Genomic DNA, 20336 nt, shown 5'->3' on the forward strand with positions numbered 1-20336 from the left:
AAGCATGCCAGTTCAATGTTTTCATTTTAAAAATATTGTTCTGCGGTGTCTTTAATACTTCCCACTGTTTTTCTGTGGTGCTAGCATTTCTTTAGGGCCCCTTCTGGCCTGTTCAGTGGTGTTCCAGGAGCATTTTGGCCAGGAAAGGGTTAATAAAAGATTGCCCATTCAATGTTTTCACTCCTAAAATACTGTTCTTTATTATATTATATTATATTATATTATATTATATTATATTATATTAATTATATTATATTATATTATATTATATTATATTATATTATATTATATTATATTATATATTAGAATGAAAATCGTAATTGTTCTTCCTGGGGAATGCAGCTTGCCCCCAAGGAAACCAGGCAAGTACCTCTCAAGAAGGGCAGGGTTCAAACTGGCAAAGTAGTGCTTTATCGGCTGAGTCTAATAAACTTCAGCAGCTTCTTCTGTTTTCCAGGAAACAATCCGTCTAGTCAACTTCAGTAGGAAAAAACCCCCATAAGCCTGCAATGCACAAACCATTCAACCCTACAGTGATTTTAAGCGTGTAAAGAAGAGCCCTCCTCTCCATACAAGAATGTTTATCCGCTGTCGTTGGCGAGCAGCCGGTAGATGGCGCTGCGTCAATGCTGTTGAAGGCGCCCCCCTTAAGCGATGTGAATAAGGACTGAGGAGGGAAAGCGCTGTTTTGGAGGCTGGAATATAATGTGAGCGTTGACAGACGGCCAGAGGCTGCCCATGCAGCGCCCGCCTAGCTCTGCCTTGAGGCTGTTCCAAAAACGGAGCAGTAAAGAGAAGCCTGAGGGAAGGGTGCGAGTCGCAGAAAAATCCTAAACGGAGTTACTCCAGTCTATGCTCGTTGATTTCAATGGGCTGGAGTAACTCCCGTTTAGGATTCACTATGAGAGTAGGAATCTGCGCCCCCTGGTGTCCGTGAAGGAGAAAAGGCGTTCTCCGGGGGTGGGGGGAGCTCTATACGCATGCTCAGAAACAAAGAGTACCCCAGGTATGCCTCTCCGGACCTCTGGAGGAATAGTTGCTAAACTCGTGGAGGGCAGAACACGCAAATTAGGAGGAGGGAGGCAAGAAATAAAAGGACAAACACGTGTAAACATAGGCCCAGTTTTCTTTAGAGAGGCCTCAAGTCAATCCGCGGCCAAGGCAAGGTGGATTGTCCCTCAGGAGCCACCGTAGGACGGCAACCAGACTAGGAGGCGGGGCGTTTTTTGTCTTCTCCGTTTAGAGAGGCCCTCAAGTCATTCCGCGGCCAAGGCAAGGTGGATTGTCCCTCAGGAGCCACCGTAGGACGGCAACCAGACTAGGAGGCGGGGCGTTTTTTTGTCCTCTCCGTTTAGAGAGGCCCTCAAGTCATTCCGCGGCCAAGGCAAGATGGATTGTCCCTCAGGGGCTGCCGTAGGACGGCAACCAGACTAGGAGGCGGGGCGTTTTTTTGTCCTCTCCGTTTAGAGAGGCCCTCAAGTCATTCCGCGGCCAAGGCAAGATGGATTGTCCCTCAGGGGCTGCCGTAGGACGGCAACCAGACTAGGAGGCGGGGCGTTTTCTTTTGCTCTTCCGGAAGAGGTAAACAGACATGGCGGAATACTCTTGTGTTAAATCGACCAAGTTGGTTCTGAAGGGGACGAAGTCGAGGAGGTAAGGAGTTTGGCCCTGGACGGGTTTCTTTTTATTGTTATTATTTTAATTTATTTATTTTATTTTGAGAAACAATAGTAAAAAGAGGGGTTACAGAAAGAAAAAAAAGGGATTGTATTACATAATGGTGTGAATCGGTTTCAGTTTATTCAAGCTTTAACAGCCCATAGGCCATACACTATAAACAAAAGGATTAAAAATAACAGTAAATCAGAGATAATTATATGTAACAGAAGATATAGGGAATATATAAAATGCAAAGTATTTCATCCCATCATCCCTTTCATTATTATTTTTTCCAAACACTTTTGGATTTCTTCTGTTGCTTGCCAAAACGGCATCTATTAGTTTCCCAAGGGGCTTTGAACCAGCACTGCGTCTGCTGCATCTTCTTAACTGGGGGGTCTCTGAGCTTGTACAGAGTACCTTTTCCTTCTCGCTGGTCCACGTGTCGCTTGTGTTAGGAAGGAGTCCCCTTTATGGAAATAAAGTTTTCCCCCCTTAAAAGCTTAAGAACTGGGCCCTACTAAAGATTCCTGGTGTCCCAGGTTGTGTTTCCTGTAGATTTGCCAACTTCTAGGTAGTGGCTGGAGATCTCCCAGCATTACAACTGATCTCCAGGTGACAGTGATCAGTTCCCCTGCAGAAAATGGCTGTTTTGGAAGGAGAACTCTATGGCATTATACCCCATTGAGGTCCCTCTGCTCAACTCAGATCTGGCAACCCTGGTGAGCTTCCCCTGTTATTTAAGTCGTGAAGGGGTTGTGGCTGAGAATGTAAGACTGCTTCATGGGATAGTATGGGTTCTTTTCACAGCCAGGTGTTGGTGGTTTCCTTGGATTCTCTGAATTTAATCTATGTAATATTTACTTATTCAGATGAATTATTTTGGATGTTCAAGTTCAGTATACTTTGCAATTCCTCCTGCCCTGTCCTCCAGGCTAATCGTGCAGAAGCAATCTCATTGCCTGAATGAAAGTAGAGATTCTGACTTACTTTGAGCCTTTGGGATTATGGGATTCTAGTGTATTTTTACCCATACAGCCTCCTTTCATCTGATCATCTTTCCCTTTGTCTTTCTGTTTCTAAGCAACCTTTATGTGTACTGCATGTTCTCTATCTCCTCTCTATGTATAAAATGCTGCATCATTTGGGGTCTGTGATTACTGTTCCAAAATTAACACTCATGGTGTGAAGGGATGAGAAGTTCCATTTAATGGTTTATGTTGTCTCCTACATGTATAGGCTTGGGATCAGGATGAGAAAATCACTGTCAAAATACAGTATCTTAAGTCCAATTGTAAGAGTTGTTTTTTCATTAATCTTTTTTTCTTTACTGTTGGGAGTCACCAAAAAATCTTAAATGCCATAGACAAAATGCTTGGGGATATATGTGCTGGGTTAATGATTTCAAGTGAATGAGTCTTATTGACAGAAATTTGTCTTGGTCATGCTGTCTATTTTTGCGGCTCTCCAATACTGATGTGCTTTAAGGATGATGGTGGTTGTATATTGTTAAGGAGAGGCTTAATATTAACTTGTGATTCTTTGTAGTAAGAAGAAAAACAAAGACCGAAAAAGGAAAAGAGAAGAAAATGCAGAGGATCGGCTTGATATTGTTGGTGAGTTGACTTTTTCCATGGAAGTGAGGCTGCTTGGAGTTCATGGAGAGGGGTGAAGACCTTTTCTAGTTACCAAGTAAAGTGTGTTTTTTTCAGTGGAACAAAAATTATAATTTTGATGGGGACATGCATCTCCTTGCTATGCAAATGTAATCTCTCTTGTCTCCATGCTCTAATGTAGCTATTAGGCATACGTATTCATCTAACAAGTTATAGAGTTGGAATGTTAGCTGATAAAGAAGGCAGAAATTAAAATCATTTAGAAATCCAACAACAGTAGGACCCTAGCAACATAACAGATATGTTTATCTGTTTGGTTTCAGATCAATTTGTAAAACTACAAACCTGAACCTGCTTTATCCTGAGTTAGACCATTTGTCTATCAAAGTCATTACTTTCTGCTCACTGGCAGCAGCTCTCCAGAGTTCCAGATGGAGGACTTTCACAACTCCCACCTCCTGGGGCATTTAACTGGAGAGTCTGGGGTTTGAATCTGGATGTATCTGCAAGTCAAGCAGAGGCTCTACCACTGACCGGCAGCCCCTCCCTGATGGTCACCATTTCCTCTCCTGATGTTTAGCCTTTCCTTGTCTCAGGTCCTCTACCTCCTTTTCCTTAGGCCTCCATCACCTTCCTTCATTGCATTCCCATTTCTCTGCCTGTTGCTTTCCTCGGTGTACTGTATCCTTAGCTTCACCTCCTGAGATTCCTTTCAAGTCCTCTGCTTGCCCTACAAAGCTACCAGCTTCTACATGTGCCTGTTATAGCTGTAACCCTGTTACAGCTTCCCGACCCTTCCCTTCTTGAAATTGTGTGTATGCAGTCCCCAGCTGCCTGGAATGTTTATGTCCAAAGTATGAATGCTCATGTTGCTTTCTAATCAGTTACACCTATCTTAGCTTTTGAGAGATTTGAGAGATTTTCATACTATAATTAAAATTAGGTGGTACAGTTTGTGTTTATTTTAAACTGTCATTTTGCATTAAGATAAAGTTGTTTGCATGTTTTGCTTGATGCCTTCTCACTGAGCAGTTGGATTACTGTCATTTGTATACTTTGAAGCAAGCAGCAGATGAGCTCCTGTTTTGTTTTTTGTGTTCTTCTGTTAGAAGGGTGGTGGACAGTAACAAACGTTGGTGAAATCACGGGAACTGTAGCAATAGAGATGGGACAAGGAACTTATATCAGCGCTCTTGACAATGGCCTTTTTACTCTTGGAGTACCTCATAAAGGTTCGTATGAGCAGAACTGGAGCAAACCTGTTGCTTCATAAGATTTGGCAAAAGTAAGCCTCATTTATTTTTAGAAGGTTTTATAGTGCACCAGCTGTAATATAATCCACCTTGCAGGCAGCAAAAAGCTATAAGACTGCGTGTATTTGTTAGCCGACCCAAACACGTCTATTAGCACAATCCTAAGTAGTAATCTATCTAAGCTACGTCTATCTCATGTACTTAGATAGATTTTATTTATTTAAAATATTTTTATGCGTCCCCCTACACCCAGCGCAGGGCAGAAATCAGACAAAGGTGTGTGTGTGAGTACACTTATATAAATCAGCAAAACACAAACAAATAACCATAAATGGAAAGAAAGGGCACATTCTGCTTAGGATTGCACTATTAATCATTTATAGCACATTAATAGCATGAAGGAGATAAAAACTAAGGGAGCAGTCCATTCATAAAGAAGTCCCATTTTTTTGAACAGGGCTTCCTTCTAGATAAATGTTCTTAGTCTTTGTGCAATAATATATATTTTATATGTGTATATGATGCTCATTATATAAATGTCAGTTTTATGGTACTATATCTGTATGTTGTTTCTGAATCTGTACCTATTTATTTAGTTTGTTTATACCCCCACCTTTCTTCCCCGTGGGTGGGGGGAATCTAAAACAGCTTACATTGATCTCCTTTCTTTCATTTTATCCTCCCAACAACCCTGTATAGTAAGTTAGGTTGAATGTGTTTGTGACTTATCCAGGGTTATCCGGAATGCTTCCAGGGTAGAGATTTCAATACGAGTCTCCTAGATCCTAGTCCAGCACTCTTATCACTATACCACACTGGTTCTTGACCTCTTATATTGTAGTGGCTGGGTATAAAATTTGTATTAGTTAGTGCCAGGGCTTTTTTTCAGCTGGAACACAGGGGAACAGAGTTCCGGAACCTCTTGAAAATGGTCACATGGCTGGTGTTCCCGCCCCCTGATCTCCAGGCAGAGGGGAGTTTAGATTGCCCAATCTCAACTCCCCTCTGTCTGGAGATCAGGGGGCGGGGCCACCAGCCATGTGACCATTTTCTCCAAGGGCAACCCACTGAGTTCCACCACCTCTTTCCCCAGAAAAAAAGCCCTGGTCAGTGCTGTATAAGTGGCTTTTCATTTATATCAATATGAAGTATTTTATTTTGTTTTTAAATGTCCTGCCTTCCATCAAACCCATCCTTCAAAGCGGCTTGCAGAAATCAGTAAAATCCACAAAACTGTAAAACAACAAAATCAATTTGTGAAACCAGTAGAGCCCCCTTTTCACAGCCGGCAATATAAATAATACAAAACTGATATAAGTTAAACTGAATCTAATTACCAAGAACTTGGAAGACTAGATTGGATTTGCCTGGTGCCTAGGTGAGAAAGATGGTATTAAGCAAAAATATCTGCGGAATAGAATTCTACAGATGAGATGTACCAGTGGCACCTTAAAGACTAGCAACATTTTTTCCAGTATGAGCTTCCATGGAACAGATACAATAGAAGAAGTGAGCTCTGTCTAGTTTCTAGTCTTTAAGGTGCCACTGGACTTCTGTTTTATTTTCCTTCAATAGACTAACATGGCTATCCTGTTGGAATTACAATGGCATATGCATTCCATGGTTAAAGAAGCACTAGGGAAAATAACAGGCAGGGCTTTTTTTCTGGGAAAAGAGGTGGGGGAACTCAGGACTGCACAATGACATCACTTTGGGTCAGCTGGAACAAGGGAGAAGTTTTTTAAAGTTTAAATTGCCCTCTGCAAAAATGGTCACATGGCCAGTGGCCCCGCCCCCGATCTCCAGACAGAGGGGAGTTTAGATTGCCCTCTGCACCGCTCGGCAGCGCATAGGGCAATCTAAACTCCCCTCTGTCTGGAGATCAGGGGGCGGGGCCACCAGCCATGTGACCATTTTCAAGAGGTGCCGGAACTCCGTTCCACCGCGTTCCAGCTGAAAAAAAGCCCTGATAACAGGTACATTCTTTAGTATTGTGCATCAGTCATCATAAATGGTATTCTCCAGTCTTAATTTGAATAGTGAGTCTTTTCTCTTTTTATTATCTTCAGATGAAGGTCCTAGCCCTCCTGAACAGTTTACTGCTGTCAAGTTGTCTGACATGAGGTAATTACTTTCCTGAACTCTAAAGTGGATGTTTTCCTGAGGCGTTCTTGAGTTTCTATATATAAGAACAATTGAAACACGTGCTCTCTCTCCAGGTTTGTTTTCTGATAATAAATAAGAAATAATTCTGTCCCTTTGATATTACTGGTATAAGATATTTCTATAATATAGGTGACATCTGAGCAAAGTTTATATGACACCATACATTTTGTCTGAATTATTCAGCACCTTTCCCTTCCTGTATAATCTATTCTGAAGCGATATAGAATAATAAAACTCTGCCTCCTGCAGTTTGATATTAAAGCAGACATTGCCTTTATATTTAAAACCGTGCCATTGTAAACATAAACACTAGAATGTTGCCTAGAAAACAAAAAGTTGACATTCAGGGGATGCGAAGTTCTGTGCCAAATACCATGTTTTTCTGCTTATCCATGCTTGGAATTGCAGTCCTCCTCTTGCATTCCCCCCAAATGCCATTTTTCATAATTTAAAAGTAAAAAATGTTTCCAGTCCGTACGGCAGAAACAAAAAAAGACTCAAATGAGGAAGCCGATAAGAAAGAAGCCAGGTGTATTGGTTTCCAGCTCATGCTTCCTGATTTTTCTAGAATAATGCCTTGTGTTAATACCAGCTGATTGCAGTTTCCTAACATTGTTTCTTAACATTTTAAAATTTATTATCTCCATATCTGTTTTTTAATGTTAGTGTAGTCAATTAAACATACTCAGGGTTCCTGGATAATGACAGCGTAGAGAGAGAGAATCAAATTGGGTTTTCTCAGCACCATCTTAACCTGAGTCAGTCAGTTTTTTAAGTTTTGTGCATTCAAAGTGCCTTTTCCATTTCAATCTAATTGCTGAACAACCTCTGCATGTCTGCCATGGAAGCCCTATGCATTGCAGCAAATTCTGGGGTACGTTGTACTTACCAATTCATGTGCAGCCTGGCTGAAACTGCTGGGCTTCACAGTTTTCTGGTTGTGATCTGGAGGACGCTATTGCACCAAAAGATAACCAGTGTTCCCTTGCAGCTGCCTGTTCACAGGAAAAGACCGCCAGTGGTAGGCAAGCTGATTTAAGGAAGCCTGTCTACAATCTGCAGAACCTCTTGTAACCGTTCAAGGAACCCGTGTTTCCCATAATACAGAGTATCAGTAATGAAATGATAGATCCAGAGGAGTTAGCCGTGTTAGTCTGTAGTAGCAAAATATAAAAGAGTCCAGTAGCACCTTTATGACTAACCACCTTTATTGTAGCATAAGCTTTTGAGAATCACAGTTCTCTTCGTCAGATGCAACAATGAATTGTTAATGCCATTTTTTTCTCTCTTTAAGAATTGCATTGAAATCAGGCTATGGCAAATATCTTGGTATCAATTCCGATGGGCTGGTTATTGGACGTTCTGACGCAATAGGTTCGAGGGAGCAGTGGGAGCCGGTCTTTCAAGAGGCAAGTGCCTTAAAATAACCATTGATCCTAACAAATGTACATTGGTTTGGGGTTATACTTTCTGAAAGAAGAACTTGAGCTCTCGCCCCAAAAGGGGGCTCTACTTGTCTGTATTCTAAGTTTTCTCTGTATAGAACAAAGAGAGAGAATGGTATGGGGGGAATTACTTCTCTTTATTTTTTGCTGTTAATACAATCAGAGAAAACTTAGTTGGGGGTTCATTCATTCACCTGTTTCTGCTGGACACTGCAAGAAGGTGGCTAACGTACATGACGGGAGTACCCACCTCTGGCTCCTCACTATCAAGCTTGTTCTGTATAAGGATCTTTGTAACTCTTGGGCTGAATCCAACCAACATTTTCATGCAGTCTTCTCTAATTCTCCTCTTCTCTACAATCCCTGTCCCACGTGGTTTTTTCCACGGAGGTCCCATGATCCACCTCCATAGCTGTCTTAGGTTGGTTGGATCCACCCTCTTGTGTTCCTGTTACTTCTCCTTCTCCTTGGCAGTACGGTAAGTTCTCTGGCAAGGACAAAGCTGATGGTTGGTGTTTTACCTTGTTTTGTGCCACTCTTCATTAATTTCCTTGTATTTTCAATCTACTGATTTTTGTAATGTCAGGAGTTCCTGCAGATTTCTTCATAGTCTGTCTTTATTGCCCTAGTGTCTCTGGAAAGTTTTGGCCTGTTCTTTTATCTAGGTAACTGCTTTCCCAACATACTCCTTAGTATATTGTGCCTATTATGAGTTTATGTATAGATTTTGTGAGTACATTGAATACATTACCACTAGTCAATTAGTACGCAGCAGAAAACAATGTGACAGTGATGTGACACATTGTAAGGCTTTCAGAAGTGGCTGTTCTAGTTCAAGGTACAGACATAACTTCATATCCTCAGAAGCACCTTCCAGTATGTAACATACACATGTGAAACTCATCTGCAAATGCTAGAGGTGAATTCTAAATCCCATTTGAAAATGTAAATCATCTGGTATGAATTGTTAAAAATAACATATTGGTTAATGCTTTTCCAAACCTAGGAATCAGGACTCATTTTGAGGGGGAACACACAGGAACACAGTTCCGGTAGCTCTCCAAAAAGGTCACATGTCAGGTGGCCCCGCCCACCTGATTTTTGGCCATTTGGGGCCTCTTTTACCCAATTTGGGCCCAAAATGGCCAGGATTAGGCCCAAAACAGCCAGGATTGGTCCTCAGATGGCCAGGATTGGGCCTCTGACGGGTGGTAAATCACTCTCCCACTCAGCAGCAGCCCAATCCTGACCATTTTGGGCTCCTTTTTAGCTATTTTCAGCCTCCTTTTGCCATTTTGGGCCCAATTTTGGCCCTGAATGGCCAGGATTGGGTCCAAAACAGCCAGGATAGGTGATGTCAGAGGGTGGGGAATATGCAAATCAGTTATGCTCATGACACACTTCCAGTGATGGCAAGGGACATGGAATATGCAAATGAGTTGTGCTAATGAGTTCTTGCAGCTCTTTTTCTACGAAATGACCCCTGCTAGGAATTACAGTTTAATTCTGTTGCCATTTCGTTTCAGGACCCATTCATGGTATTTTAACAGGAACTGTTAATATTTTGCCTTTTTTTTCCTGCAGGGGAAAATTGCTTTGTTAGCAGCTAATAGCTGCTTTATCAGATGTAATGAAGAAGGTGATATAGAAGCCAAAAGTAAAACTGCAGGGAATGAGGAAATGATTAAGGTAATTGGAACTGTGTGTGCATGTAGCGCTTGACAGATCTGTGTGCATGTTTTAGAACAAAATGAAAGCACAGCTCCGTTTCACATCCATGTGAAATGTCTTCTACACTGTTTTGAAAGATTTTTTTTACACAGTAATCTGTAGACTCATCAAATAGATACTAGCTTCTATTTTAGCTAGTACCCAACTTGGACCTAGACTCTTTGGGGGAGGGGGGCAGTGAGGTGTCTTGGAGACTTTTGTAATCACTTCTGTCAGCTAAATTCCTGTTCAGTCAAAGTAGATGGGGGGGGGGGCGCTGTACCACTTTAGCCTGCATTTGGGGTCTTGCATGACTGGAGAGTTCTCCACACACACACACACGCATCCCTACACGGAGATTATTGGATGTCAAGGAAGAAGGTTCTAGCCAAGCTACATTCACATGCTGTATTCTATATTTCTTCCCTCTCTCCCAGGGGTGCTCCTGAAATTTTACCATCATAGTGATGGGCAATTTGCTAGTGAAATACTTGTTCAGATTGCATTAAAAATGCAATTACAACAGCTTTGTTTACTGAGTGTCCCTTTATCCTTATATTCCTTGAAAACCAAAAAGCAGAAGTTGTGAAGTTTCATGAGTGAGTCGAGAAGTTTTGTGTTTGATTTTCTGCTATCAGCTTTTAAATAGGTCAAGTTTTCTTTTGTATTTAGATCAGAACGTGTGCTGAAAGAGAAGCCAAGCAAAAAGATGACATTCCTGAAGAAGACAAAGGAAATGTTAAGCAGTGTGAAATTAACTACGTGTACGTAAGATTTCTTGGCCTTCAGCAAAACAAAGCAAAAAAACTTCCGCAAGCTGTCTTGGAGCATAGACTATACCCTGTTTCCCTGAGTGAAAAATCTTAGAGAGCTTTTTGAGTTCTAGTGGCCCTTCATTGAATAAATTCATATGCTTCTAGAGCTCATTTGTTATCTTTTGTTTGTTATTTGTTATCTTTCCGCTGGGCCTGTAAGACAGATGTTCTGCCAGGCATATGGTGGAGGCTAGGTTGGGCCCCCACTGGCCACACTGAAGATCTGTCCACCACCCTACATGTGAGCCTACATATGAGCCAGGGCTTGAAAAGCAGTATTTTATCGTCGCCATCTGAAGAGAAGCTGTATTGTATTTATTGCATAAAGCTGTTTTAATGTTATTTGTATAATGTTTTATCTGTTTTTAATTCTTATTTATGTAAATTGAAATGTTTTACTCCACCCTGAGCCCGCCTGGTGGGGAGGGTAGACTAAAAATATAATATAATATATAATAATAATTGATAATTCATTCAGTGAGGACTGTGTTATGCTTTTTACTGGACATGTATAAACTCTTCAGGTGTAAGACTGGTACATAGTATAATTCATCTTTATCATTAGTGAAGTTCATAAATGACTCTCTGAATCCTTGATGTTAGCTGATAAAGTTGAGTATGTTTCATTCAAATGGAAGATGTTTATGGGTTGTGGCTTCCTTTCCAGGAAAAAGTTTCAGAGTTTTCAAGACCGCAAACTCAAAGTAAGCCAGGAAGACAGTAAAGCTCTCAAAAAAGCTAGGAAAGAAGGCACCTTTCACGAGGCCTTGTTGGACAGGTATGTCTTCCATTTGGATACCATTTCTGTTGTCAATGAAAGGTTCTTTAATCCTGAGACATAGGCTAAGTAAATAGCAGATGGAACTATACAACTCTTCTTCAATTATGCTATTTCAGATTGCAGGTGTGGGTCATGATAGAATTCTCCTTTGTACCAAAAAAGAATTCTCCCTATGGGAAAGATCTGCTGGAAAGAGTGACATAAGCCCGGCCATCTCCCTGGCCTTGTCTGTATGTAGTGACTTTTCTTTTATGAGAAACCATTCAAGCATGCAGCCATTCTCTCCAGGAGCCATTTGCCACACTTGGCTAAACTGCCTCTTTTAAAATGTTATGTTTTGGAGGTGACGTGGTGGTGGAGAGTGCCCTCAATGGCAACCCCTAGTGGGGTTTTCATGGCAAGAGACTAACAGAAGTAGCTTGCCGTTACCTTCTTCTGCAACTCTGGTCTTCATTGGAGGTCGCCCATCCAGTTAGTAACCGAGGCCAACCCTGCTTAGCTTCTGAGATCTGACGAGATCAGGCTCACCTGGGCTATCCTCATCAGGGTGGAGGTGACATAAAAGGACAAGAAAGATGCATTTGTCTAGTTTGATCTATGGCTATTTTGCATTCTGCAGTTGTCAAGGAGGGAGGGAGCAAGTGTAAACTTGCCCCGGTCTACCCAATGTTCTGTCATGAATACTAGTAAATTTTATGCAGCAACTGTTTTTTCGATATGGACTTTGGAATGCTTATAGAAGCAACTACTATTCTAGGGGACTTCTCTTTAAGGAAAAAAATCTGTCCTTAGAAGCTATGACAGTCTGTGGCATCCAGCAAACAAGGAACACACCTTTTGAATATCTTTTAAATAGCTGAAATGATTCCAAAGTCCTATATTGATAAATATTCTGTTTTCTTGGAACTTTGTACTATGACAGTTAATAAAGCTGCTTTAAAGTTTGAGAGAAAAAATTCAGTCTTTTGCAATGCACTCCTAAACAGAGTGACTCCTTTTGAAGTCCACTCATTGCACTGTATTTTTCCTAAAATGAGAATAAGTACAATGTTTTGCTTTTAAAAACTTTATTCAAGTTTTTAAAACTGTATCAAAATGCTAAATCTACTTGGTTAGCATTTACATGGGGCAGAATCTCAAATAACTTAAATCCTTTTTCCCCACTTTACAGGAGATCAAAATTGAAAGCGGATCGATACTGCAAATAGGCGAAAGAGTGCAGCTTCCATTCACTTACTTTATTAGTGGCTCGTGCGTTTGTCTGAATGTTCCGAATAAAACATTTTTGTTGGATTGTATTTAAAACTAAAGATTTTCTCTTCTTTCTGAAGTCAAGTGCGCTGGTTTAAAAAATTGAAAATGCTACCTGCAAATATCCATATTTCTGTTTGAAGCCATATTGTGATCCCTTTGGATCAAGTTTTCTGTTTCAGACCTCTGTCAATTTTCTCGTCTGCCCTGTTTGTCTAAAGATCATTGTTCACCCTCATCCCTACTGCTCCCTCTTGAAACCCAAGACTGTAATCTCTGGTATCTGTTATTACTTTTTCTTTTTCCTCTGAAGAAGTGAGCTACGGCTCACGAAAGCTCGTACCCTACCACCAATTTTCGTTAGTCTCTTGCTCTTTTCTGCTGCTACAGGCTGACTAACCCGGCTACCCATCTTGATCTACTTTTTCTTGTGTCCCTTTACTTCTGTCTTCTTATTGGAGGGTGGTGGTAAAGACTGTAAACTTACAGGCAGAGATTTTTCTTTTGGCTTAATAGTGGGACACCTAATACTGAGACATTTCATTTATGCTGTAATCCTGAAAACTTTTGTTAACCAGTCCTACTGAATCTCAGAAACTTCTGCGGAGTAAACTTGCATAGGGCCAGGCTCTTAGTGTAAAAGTTGTTGATGTGTGGCCCTAGAAAATGAGTGAGAATACCAGTGGCTAAGATTACTGTATTGACTGGGCTGCCTCAGAAACATGCAAGAAAAGGGGATGAAAGCATTACTGCCGGTTTGAGATGAAACTAGTATTTAGCTGCAGGTTTCACTTGGTCAGCAAAGACAGGTCATGTTTTAAAAAATCAAAGTGAAGGATTTATGTTGTAAGAAAAAACACAGGGTTGGTTGTTGTGGGTTTTCCGGGCTGTATTGCCGTGGTCTCGGCATTGCAGTTCCTGACGTTTTGCCAGCAGCTGTGGCTGGCATCTTCAGAGGTGTAGCACCAAAAGACCACGGCAATACAGCCCGGAAAACCCACAACAACCATCGTTCTCCAGCTGTGAAAGCCTTCGACAAAACACACAGGCATTCCTGATTATTATAATTTTGAAAAGAGCATATAGTTTTTATGATGTTTGCTCTCCCAACAACCCTGTGGATTGAGTTTCTTTCCATTCCCGTTCATCAACACGTAACAAAGCTGAGAAGCTGTAGCCGAGCTTGGTCTTGGGGCTAAGCCTTCTGGGTTTATCCCATGTCCAGTGAACCACACTAGTTATCAAGAAAGCAGTGTCTCTCTTAATACTCAAGTTGCTGGTTTGTTTTACATATCTCTACAAGTTGAGTGTTAAATGTCGTTATTGCTGTTTTCAATTTCCATAGATTGAAGGGAACTTCTACCAAAGTGGTGTTAGATGGAGGGGAGTGTGACCATTTTTTCAGAAATTACCGTTGTCTTTAAAACAACCATCAGCATGGGCTTACTGGGTGACACTCTGTCAGCCTAACCTACCTCACAGGGTTGTTGTGAGGATAAAATGATGAAGAGGAGAATTATGCGAGCCACTTTGAGTCTCCATTGGGGAGAAAGGTGGAGTATAAATAAAGTAGCTCTCCGCAGGTTATATCACATGTATGGGCAGCATGTTTGGTTGGATCTTGACAATTTGATGACGACAACGACGACATTCGGTTTATATACCGTCCTTCAGGATGACTTAACACCCACTCAGGGCGGTTTACAAAATATGTTATTTTTATCCCCGCAACAATCACCTTGTGAGGTGGGTGGGGCTGAGAGAGCTCCAAGAAGGGTGAAGAAGAGAGTGACAAGAATGATCAGGGGTCTGGAGACTGAGCCCTACAAGGAAAGGCTGAGGGCCTTGGGAATGTTTAGTTTGGAGAAGAGGAGGTTGAGGGGGGACATGATTGCTCTCTTTAAATATTTGAAAGGCTGTCATTTGGAGGAGGGCAAGGAACTGTTCCAGTTGTCAGCAGAGGATAGGACCCGAAGCAACGGACTTAAATTACATGTAGAAAGGTACTGGCTGGATATTAGGAAAACTTTTTTCACGGTCAGAGTAGTTCAAAGGTGGAATCAGCTGCCTAGGGAGGTGGTGAGCTCCCCTTCACTGGTAGTTTTCAAGAAGAGGCTGGATGAATATTTGTCAAAGATGCTTTAGGCTCATCCTGCATTGGGCAGGTGGTTGGACTAGAAGGTCTGTATGGCCCTTTCCAGTTCTACGATTCTGTGAAGCTGTGACTGACCCAAGGTCATCCAGCTGGCTTCAAGCAGAGGAGTGGGGAATCAAACCGTGTTCTCCAGATTAGAGTCCTGCCACTCAACCACTACACCAAACTGGCTCTCTTTTAATTTCCATTAATGGAGGGAGGAGGTGATTGTTAGTGCCTGGTTGTCACCACTTTTGTTGTGTGTTGTGACTGCGCAGCTTGGGATACCCGTGATTTTATCTGAGGCCTGGCCCCGATATGATGGAGAGGAGGGCTTCTCCTTCTGTTTAAACCCAAGCCATCACAATATCCCTAAAAAAGGATACACATGTTTTTTATCAACTGAATGATAGCATGTAGCTTTATGTTCCCTAAAGGGCTTTTATTTGTGATTCTTATAATGCTGTACTTGATAGTGAGGTGATTAGAAAGCCCTTTCCCACTGCTGTTTGGACTTGACAGCACACAGATGGAACAGAATAACCAAAAATTTATTTACGGGACATAAGTTATAGTTCATCTTCGTTCTTCTGTGCTTCCACACATGGGGACTGCGCAGGCACAGGCCAGCCGCCGGAGAATTTTCTATAGCTTCTATAGCTCCGAAGGGGCCGTTTGTCGCGCGCCTCAGCAACCGTTTTCCCGCCCAAACGGTCACATGCTCCTCCAGCGACCAACGGCCCCTTCCCTCAGTTCTCTTCTTGCCACCGCTTGGAGAGAACGTGAGCTTCGTTGCTCTGTTTTTTGGTGTGTTTTGACTTGGATTGATCTTTTTGGCTTGACTTCGGACTTCTGACTTCGGACTACTCTTCTGCTTACTGATTTGGACTTTGATTCGGATGCGGTAAATACGACTCGGGCTGTTTGACCCCTCTTTTTGCGTGCCCCTGAAGATGGCCTCAAAGGCGCTCTTCAAGCACTGTGTGAAATGCCACACTAAGATGGCACAAACCGATGGCCATGACTTGTGCCTTTTTTGTTTGGGGGGAGACCCATAACGTGACCGCTTGTAGGGTCTGCCAGGGGTTCACCCACAAGGCTCGGCAGGATCGCCAAGCCCGGCTAAACTCCGCCTTGTGGAAGTCCGTGATGTCGGAGGCCACCCCGATGCCCTCTGCTAAGGCCGGCCCTAGCCCCTCTGCCGAACGGCGATCTAGAGCGGGTTCAGTGGCTTCCGCGAGGTTGGGGTCGAAATCGCGGCCCCCAAGTGCCTCGGCGTCGAAAGCGGCCTCACCGGCGCAGGGATTGGCAAGGCCGCCCCGAAGCACATCTTCTACCCGCTCGGATCCGAGACCGGCTTCGGAACCGAGGATCATGGTGCCAAGCCCCCGCTCGGAGCCGACGGCTGGCTCGATTCCGATCAGAGCGAAGGTGTCGAAGCCGAGATCCACTTCGAGGTCGAAGAGCCCATCGGTTCCGAGGTCCTCGTCGAAGCCACCAGCCAAGAAGAAGAAGACTAAGCATCGTCACCGATCTCCCCGTCCTGTTCCACCAGAGGACGTCATCGTTCTTCCCCGCACTCCTTCACCTCACCTGGGTTCCCCGGATCCGGAGGAAGGCTTGGAACCAGTGCCGGAACCGACGGCCTTTGAGGTTGTGGAGGCGGAGTTTTCTCCGGGGCCGGAACCGAGCCCCTTGGTGAGGGGGAGCTGACCATCACCTGCCTATCGTTCCCCACCTGCTTCCGTCCACGGACGACGTCGGTCCGGGGAGAGCGTTGGTTCCGACCGTTCCATTGCATCCATTGCATCGCGTCATCGCCAGGCTTCTTACCTTCCCCCAACGTACCACTGTCAGTGGGAAGGGGCACCTGCCGGGTTCTCCGGCTCGGAACCGAGGCCTTCGACGTCGAGGCAAGCGTGGCTCCCTCCGCCGGTCCGGGAAGAGGAATCGCAGCATGGTTCCGAAGAAGGCGAAGTGGAGAGCGTGGGGGACTACCCTTCCAAGTCCTGGTCCGAGCCTTCGCCGGATGATGATGTGGCACCGAGCACCAGTTCGCCATATGAGGATCTGAGGATCTACTCAGACCAGATGGCCCAGATGGCACAGGCGCTGGAGATGGACATCTCATCGGCTACCCCCTAGACCAAGGACAAGCTCCTGAAGAGAATCTACGGAGACAACCCGGCATCCATCGGTTTCCCCATGCCGGAGGGCCTTGAGGAGATTGTGGAGAAGGTTTGGAAGGTGCCCTGTGACCAGCCTGCGACTTCTAAGAGGATCGAGCAGCTTTATAAAATCAAGCAGGGCACCTGGCAGGCTCTGGTGAAACACCCTCCTCCCTCCTCACTGGTCACGGAGGAATTCCACCCCCGGCGTTCAGGCCCGCCTTCGGCACCACCTGACAAGGAGGGCAGGAAGCTTGACGCGCTTGGCAGGCGCCACTACTCCATCGCGTCTCTGGCCCTTAGGATCGCCAACTACCAGACCATCATGGCTGGTTACCAGCTTTATCTCTGGGAGAAGTTGGCGTCCTATGTTGGGGACCTCCCACCTAAAAAGAAAGCGGTGGTATCCCTGCTGCAGACTGAGGCTGTGAGGCTGTCCAAGCAGCAGATGAATGTGGGGAGCCACGCTGTGGACACTGCTGCGCGGGGGATGGCTTCTGCGGTGGTCCTCAGGCGCAATTCCTGGTTGCGGTTGACCGCCCTTTCCCAGAAGGTGCGTTCCAGGGTGGAGAGTATGCCCTTTGAGGGGGACTCGCTCTTCTCCAAGACCACCGACGAGGCCTTGAAAAAGAAAAAGGAAGACCGGCAGACGGCGCGATCCTTGGGGCTGGCTCCTGCGGACAAGCCCACTTCCAAGCCACGGTACGCCCCCCGGTACGGCCCATATCATTACCAGGGCAGGTACCAGCAGCAGCGGCCGGGATACCAACAATATCCTGCCTACCCGCAACGGACCTATCCTCCGGCGCAGCAACAGAGGAGGCGTAGACCCTTTAAGCCTCGCCCATCACAACCACCAGCCCAGCAGAGGGATCAGCAGGGTCCCGGGAGGCAGTACTGACGGGGCAAGCCAGCCGTATCCCCAACTTTTTCGGACAGACTGAGTCCACTCCTCTCTGAGTGGGAGTCAATAACATCTGACTCATGGGTCTTAACGATTGTTGATAAGGGATACGGGCTGGAATTCATTGAGCTGCCTAGGTGCAGTTCACCCCTGATAGCTGTAAATAACACTATGGCCGAGCTGGATGCGGAAATCGTGTCGCTCGTGGCCAAGGGTGCTGTGGAGGAGTTGCCCTATGAGGAATCTGTGACAGGGTTCTTTTCTAGGTTTTTCCTGGTGCCCAAAAAGGATGGGGGCTTACGCCCCATTTTGGATCTGAGGGGTCTTAATGCCTTCCTCAAGGTCACTAAATTCAAGATGGTTACATTGACGACGGTGCTCACCTTACTGAAGCAGGGTGATTGGTTTGCAGTCCTTGATTTGAAGGACGCATATTTTCACGTGGGGATACGGGAAGAGCACAGAAAATACCTGAGCTTTGTTTATCAGCGTAGAGTTTTCCGGTATAGGGTGCTTCCCTTTGGTCTATCCACTGCCCCACGAGTGTTCACGAAATGTGTGGCCCCTGTGGTCTCGTTCCTCCGTGAGGAGGGCTGTACCATCTTCCCATACCTCTATGACTGGCTCATCGTGGCTGAGTCAGAGGATAGGCTGGTGCGGGACATTGAGTTGGTGCTTAGCACTTGTGACCGCTTGGGGCTCTTGGTAAACTTTGAAAAATCCAAGCTGGTGCCCACCTGCAAGGTTTCCTACATTGGTGCACTGTTGGACTCCGTGGAGGGTAAGGCTTTGCTCCCCTTGGAGAGAGCTAGATCCCTAAGGGGTCTTGTGTCCATGTTTAAGAGGAACCGTTTCCAATCCGTGCGCACTATCCAGTGCTTATTAGGTCATATGGCAGCGGCTACCTCGGTGGTCCCTTTCGCTAGGCTGCATATGCGCCCTCTCCAAAACTGGTTTGTGCGGAGGTACGATGCTATGCAGCACCCTCCGTCCCTTAAGCTCTCCATCCCAAGGGTCATCCTGTCCTCCTTGGACTGGTGGTTGTCTGATGAAAATTTATTTAAAGGGGCGCCTTTTGGCTATCAGCACCCTGACCCTGGCCGTCACAATCCACCTAGACAGGGTCTGTGAAGAAGCCCTGTTACCCTTGTCCTTGGTCCTCCATTCACTGGATTTAAAAAGGGCCATAGCCTACTATTTGGATAGGACAAAGGGCTTCCGATCAAGTCCTCACCTGTTTGTGTGCTTTGGGGCCAAGGACAAGGGTAACAGGGCTTCTTCACAGACCCTGTCTAGGTGGATTGTGACGGCCATTAGCAAGGCCTACTCCCTAGCGGTCCCAAGCATCCTCCTCAGCACTCCTTAGGGGTGTGCCTCTGGTTAATATCTGCAAGGCGGCCACATGGTCCTCTGCGGACACTTTTGTGAGGCATTACGCCGTGGATGTCAATGCGGAGCAGGATGTTTCTGTGGCCAAGGCTGTCCTACACTCCCTCTTTTCCTGAGGGAGTCTTGGATGAGTTCTTTGTGTACCTGCCAGGTACCCTTGGGTGAATTTGTATATATGTTATCTGCATATATGTATATATTGAATATAGATATATTTATTGCACATGTTGTATAGATGTATGTATATATCTGTGTGTATAGTTGTCATTGTGTTTGTTACACATGTGGAGTATTATTGGTGTTGTATAATAAAATTGTGTTGGATTTTACCCCACCTTCCTTATTGTGTGAAGCTTGGTACTCTCCCATGTGTGGAAGCACAGAAGAACGAAGATGAAAACAGGGTTGACATACCTGTAACTTATGTTCATCGAGTTCTTCTGTGCTGACACACAACCCTCCCTCCTACCCCGCTGTGAATTCCAATGCACGATGCTGTGATGCCTATAATGAATATTGGTGTCTTTGAAGGTTTATAGCTATGTGTATTGGTTAAGCGGCGGCAAGGAGAACTGAGGGAAGGGGCCGTTGGTCGCTGGAGGAGCATGTGACCGTTTGGGCGGGGAAAACGGTCGCTGAGGCACGCGACAAACGGCCCCTTCGGAGCTATAGAAGCTATAGAAAATTCTCCGGCGGCTGGCCTGCGCCTGCGCAGTCCCCATGTGTGTCAGCACAGAAGAACTCGATGAACATAAGTTACAGGTATGTCAACCCTGTTAAACGGTTACAGGTTTTGTGTGGAATAAATAGTAAGAACCAGGGGTTATTTCGTAGAAAAAGATCTGGAGGAACACATTAGGATACACCCTGCCCCTTGACATCACCAGAAGTGTGTCATTAGCGTAACTGGTTTGCATATGCCACACACCCCTGACATCACCTATCCTGGCTGTTTTGGATCCAATTCTGGCCACTCAGGGCTGAAATTGGGCCCAAAATGGCAAAAAGGGGCTTAAATGGCCGAAAAGGGGCCCAAAATGGTCAG

At 44.7% G+C, this 20336-nt stretch overlaps 1 protein-coding gene across 2 annotated transcripts; it reads left to right on the forward strand.

Annotated features, from left to right (window-relative positions):
• The first annotated feature begins 1450 nt into the window (after positions 1-1450).
• On the forward strand, positions 1451-12743 carry FRG1 (FSHD region gene 1). Of its 2 annotated transcripts, none has more exons than XM_054990064.1 (9): positions 1451-1653; positions 3208-3275; positions 4385-4507; positions 6598-6652; positions 7989-8103; positions 9724-9828; positions 10522-10613; positions 11332-11442; positions 12617-12743. In XM_054990064.1, exons 1-9 carry the CDS (start codon positions 1592-1594, stop codon positions 12651-12653), a joined length of 768 nt encoding a protein of 255 aa, XP_054846039.1. In that variant the 5' UTR covers positions 1451-1591; the 3' UTR covers positions 12654-12743. The 2 variants fall into 2 exon arrangements, with proteins under 2 accessions (XP_054846039.1, XP_054846040.1); XM_054990065.1 differs by lacking the exon at positions 1451-1653 and adding an exon at positions 2228-2381.
• The last annotated feature ends 7593 nt before the right edge of the window (positions 12744-20336 follow it).

The sequence above is a fragment of the Eublepharis macularius genome, chromosome 10, assembly GCF_028583425.1.
Source record: "Eublepharis macularius isolate TG4126 chromosome 10, MPM_Emac_v1.0, whole genome shotgun sequence".
NCBI classification, from domain to species: Eukaryota; Metazoa; Chordata; class Lepidosauria; order Squamata; family Eublepharidae; genus Eublepharis; species Eublepharis macularius.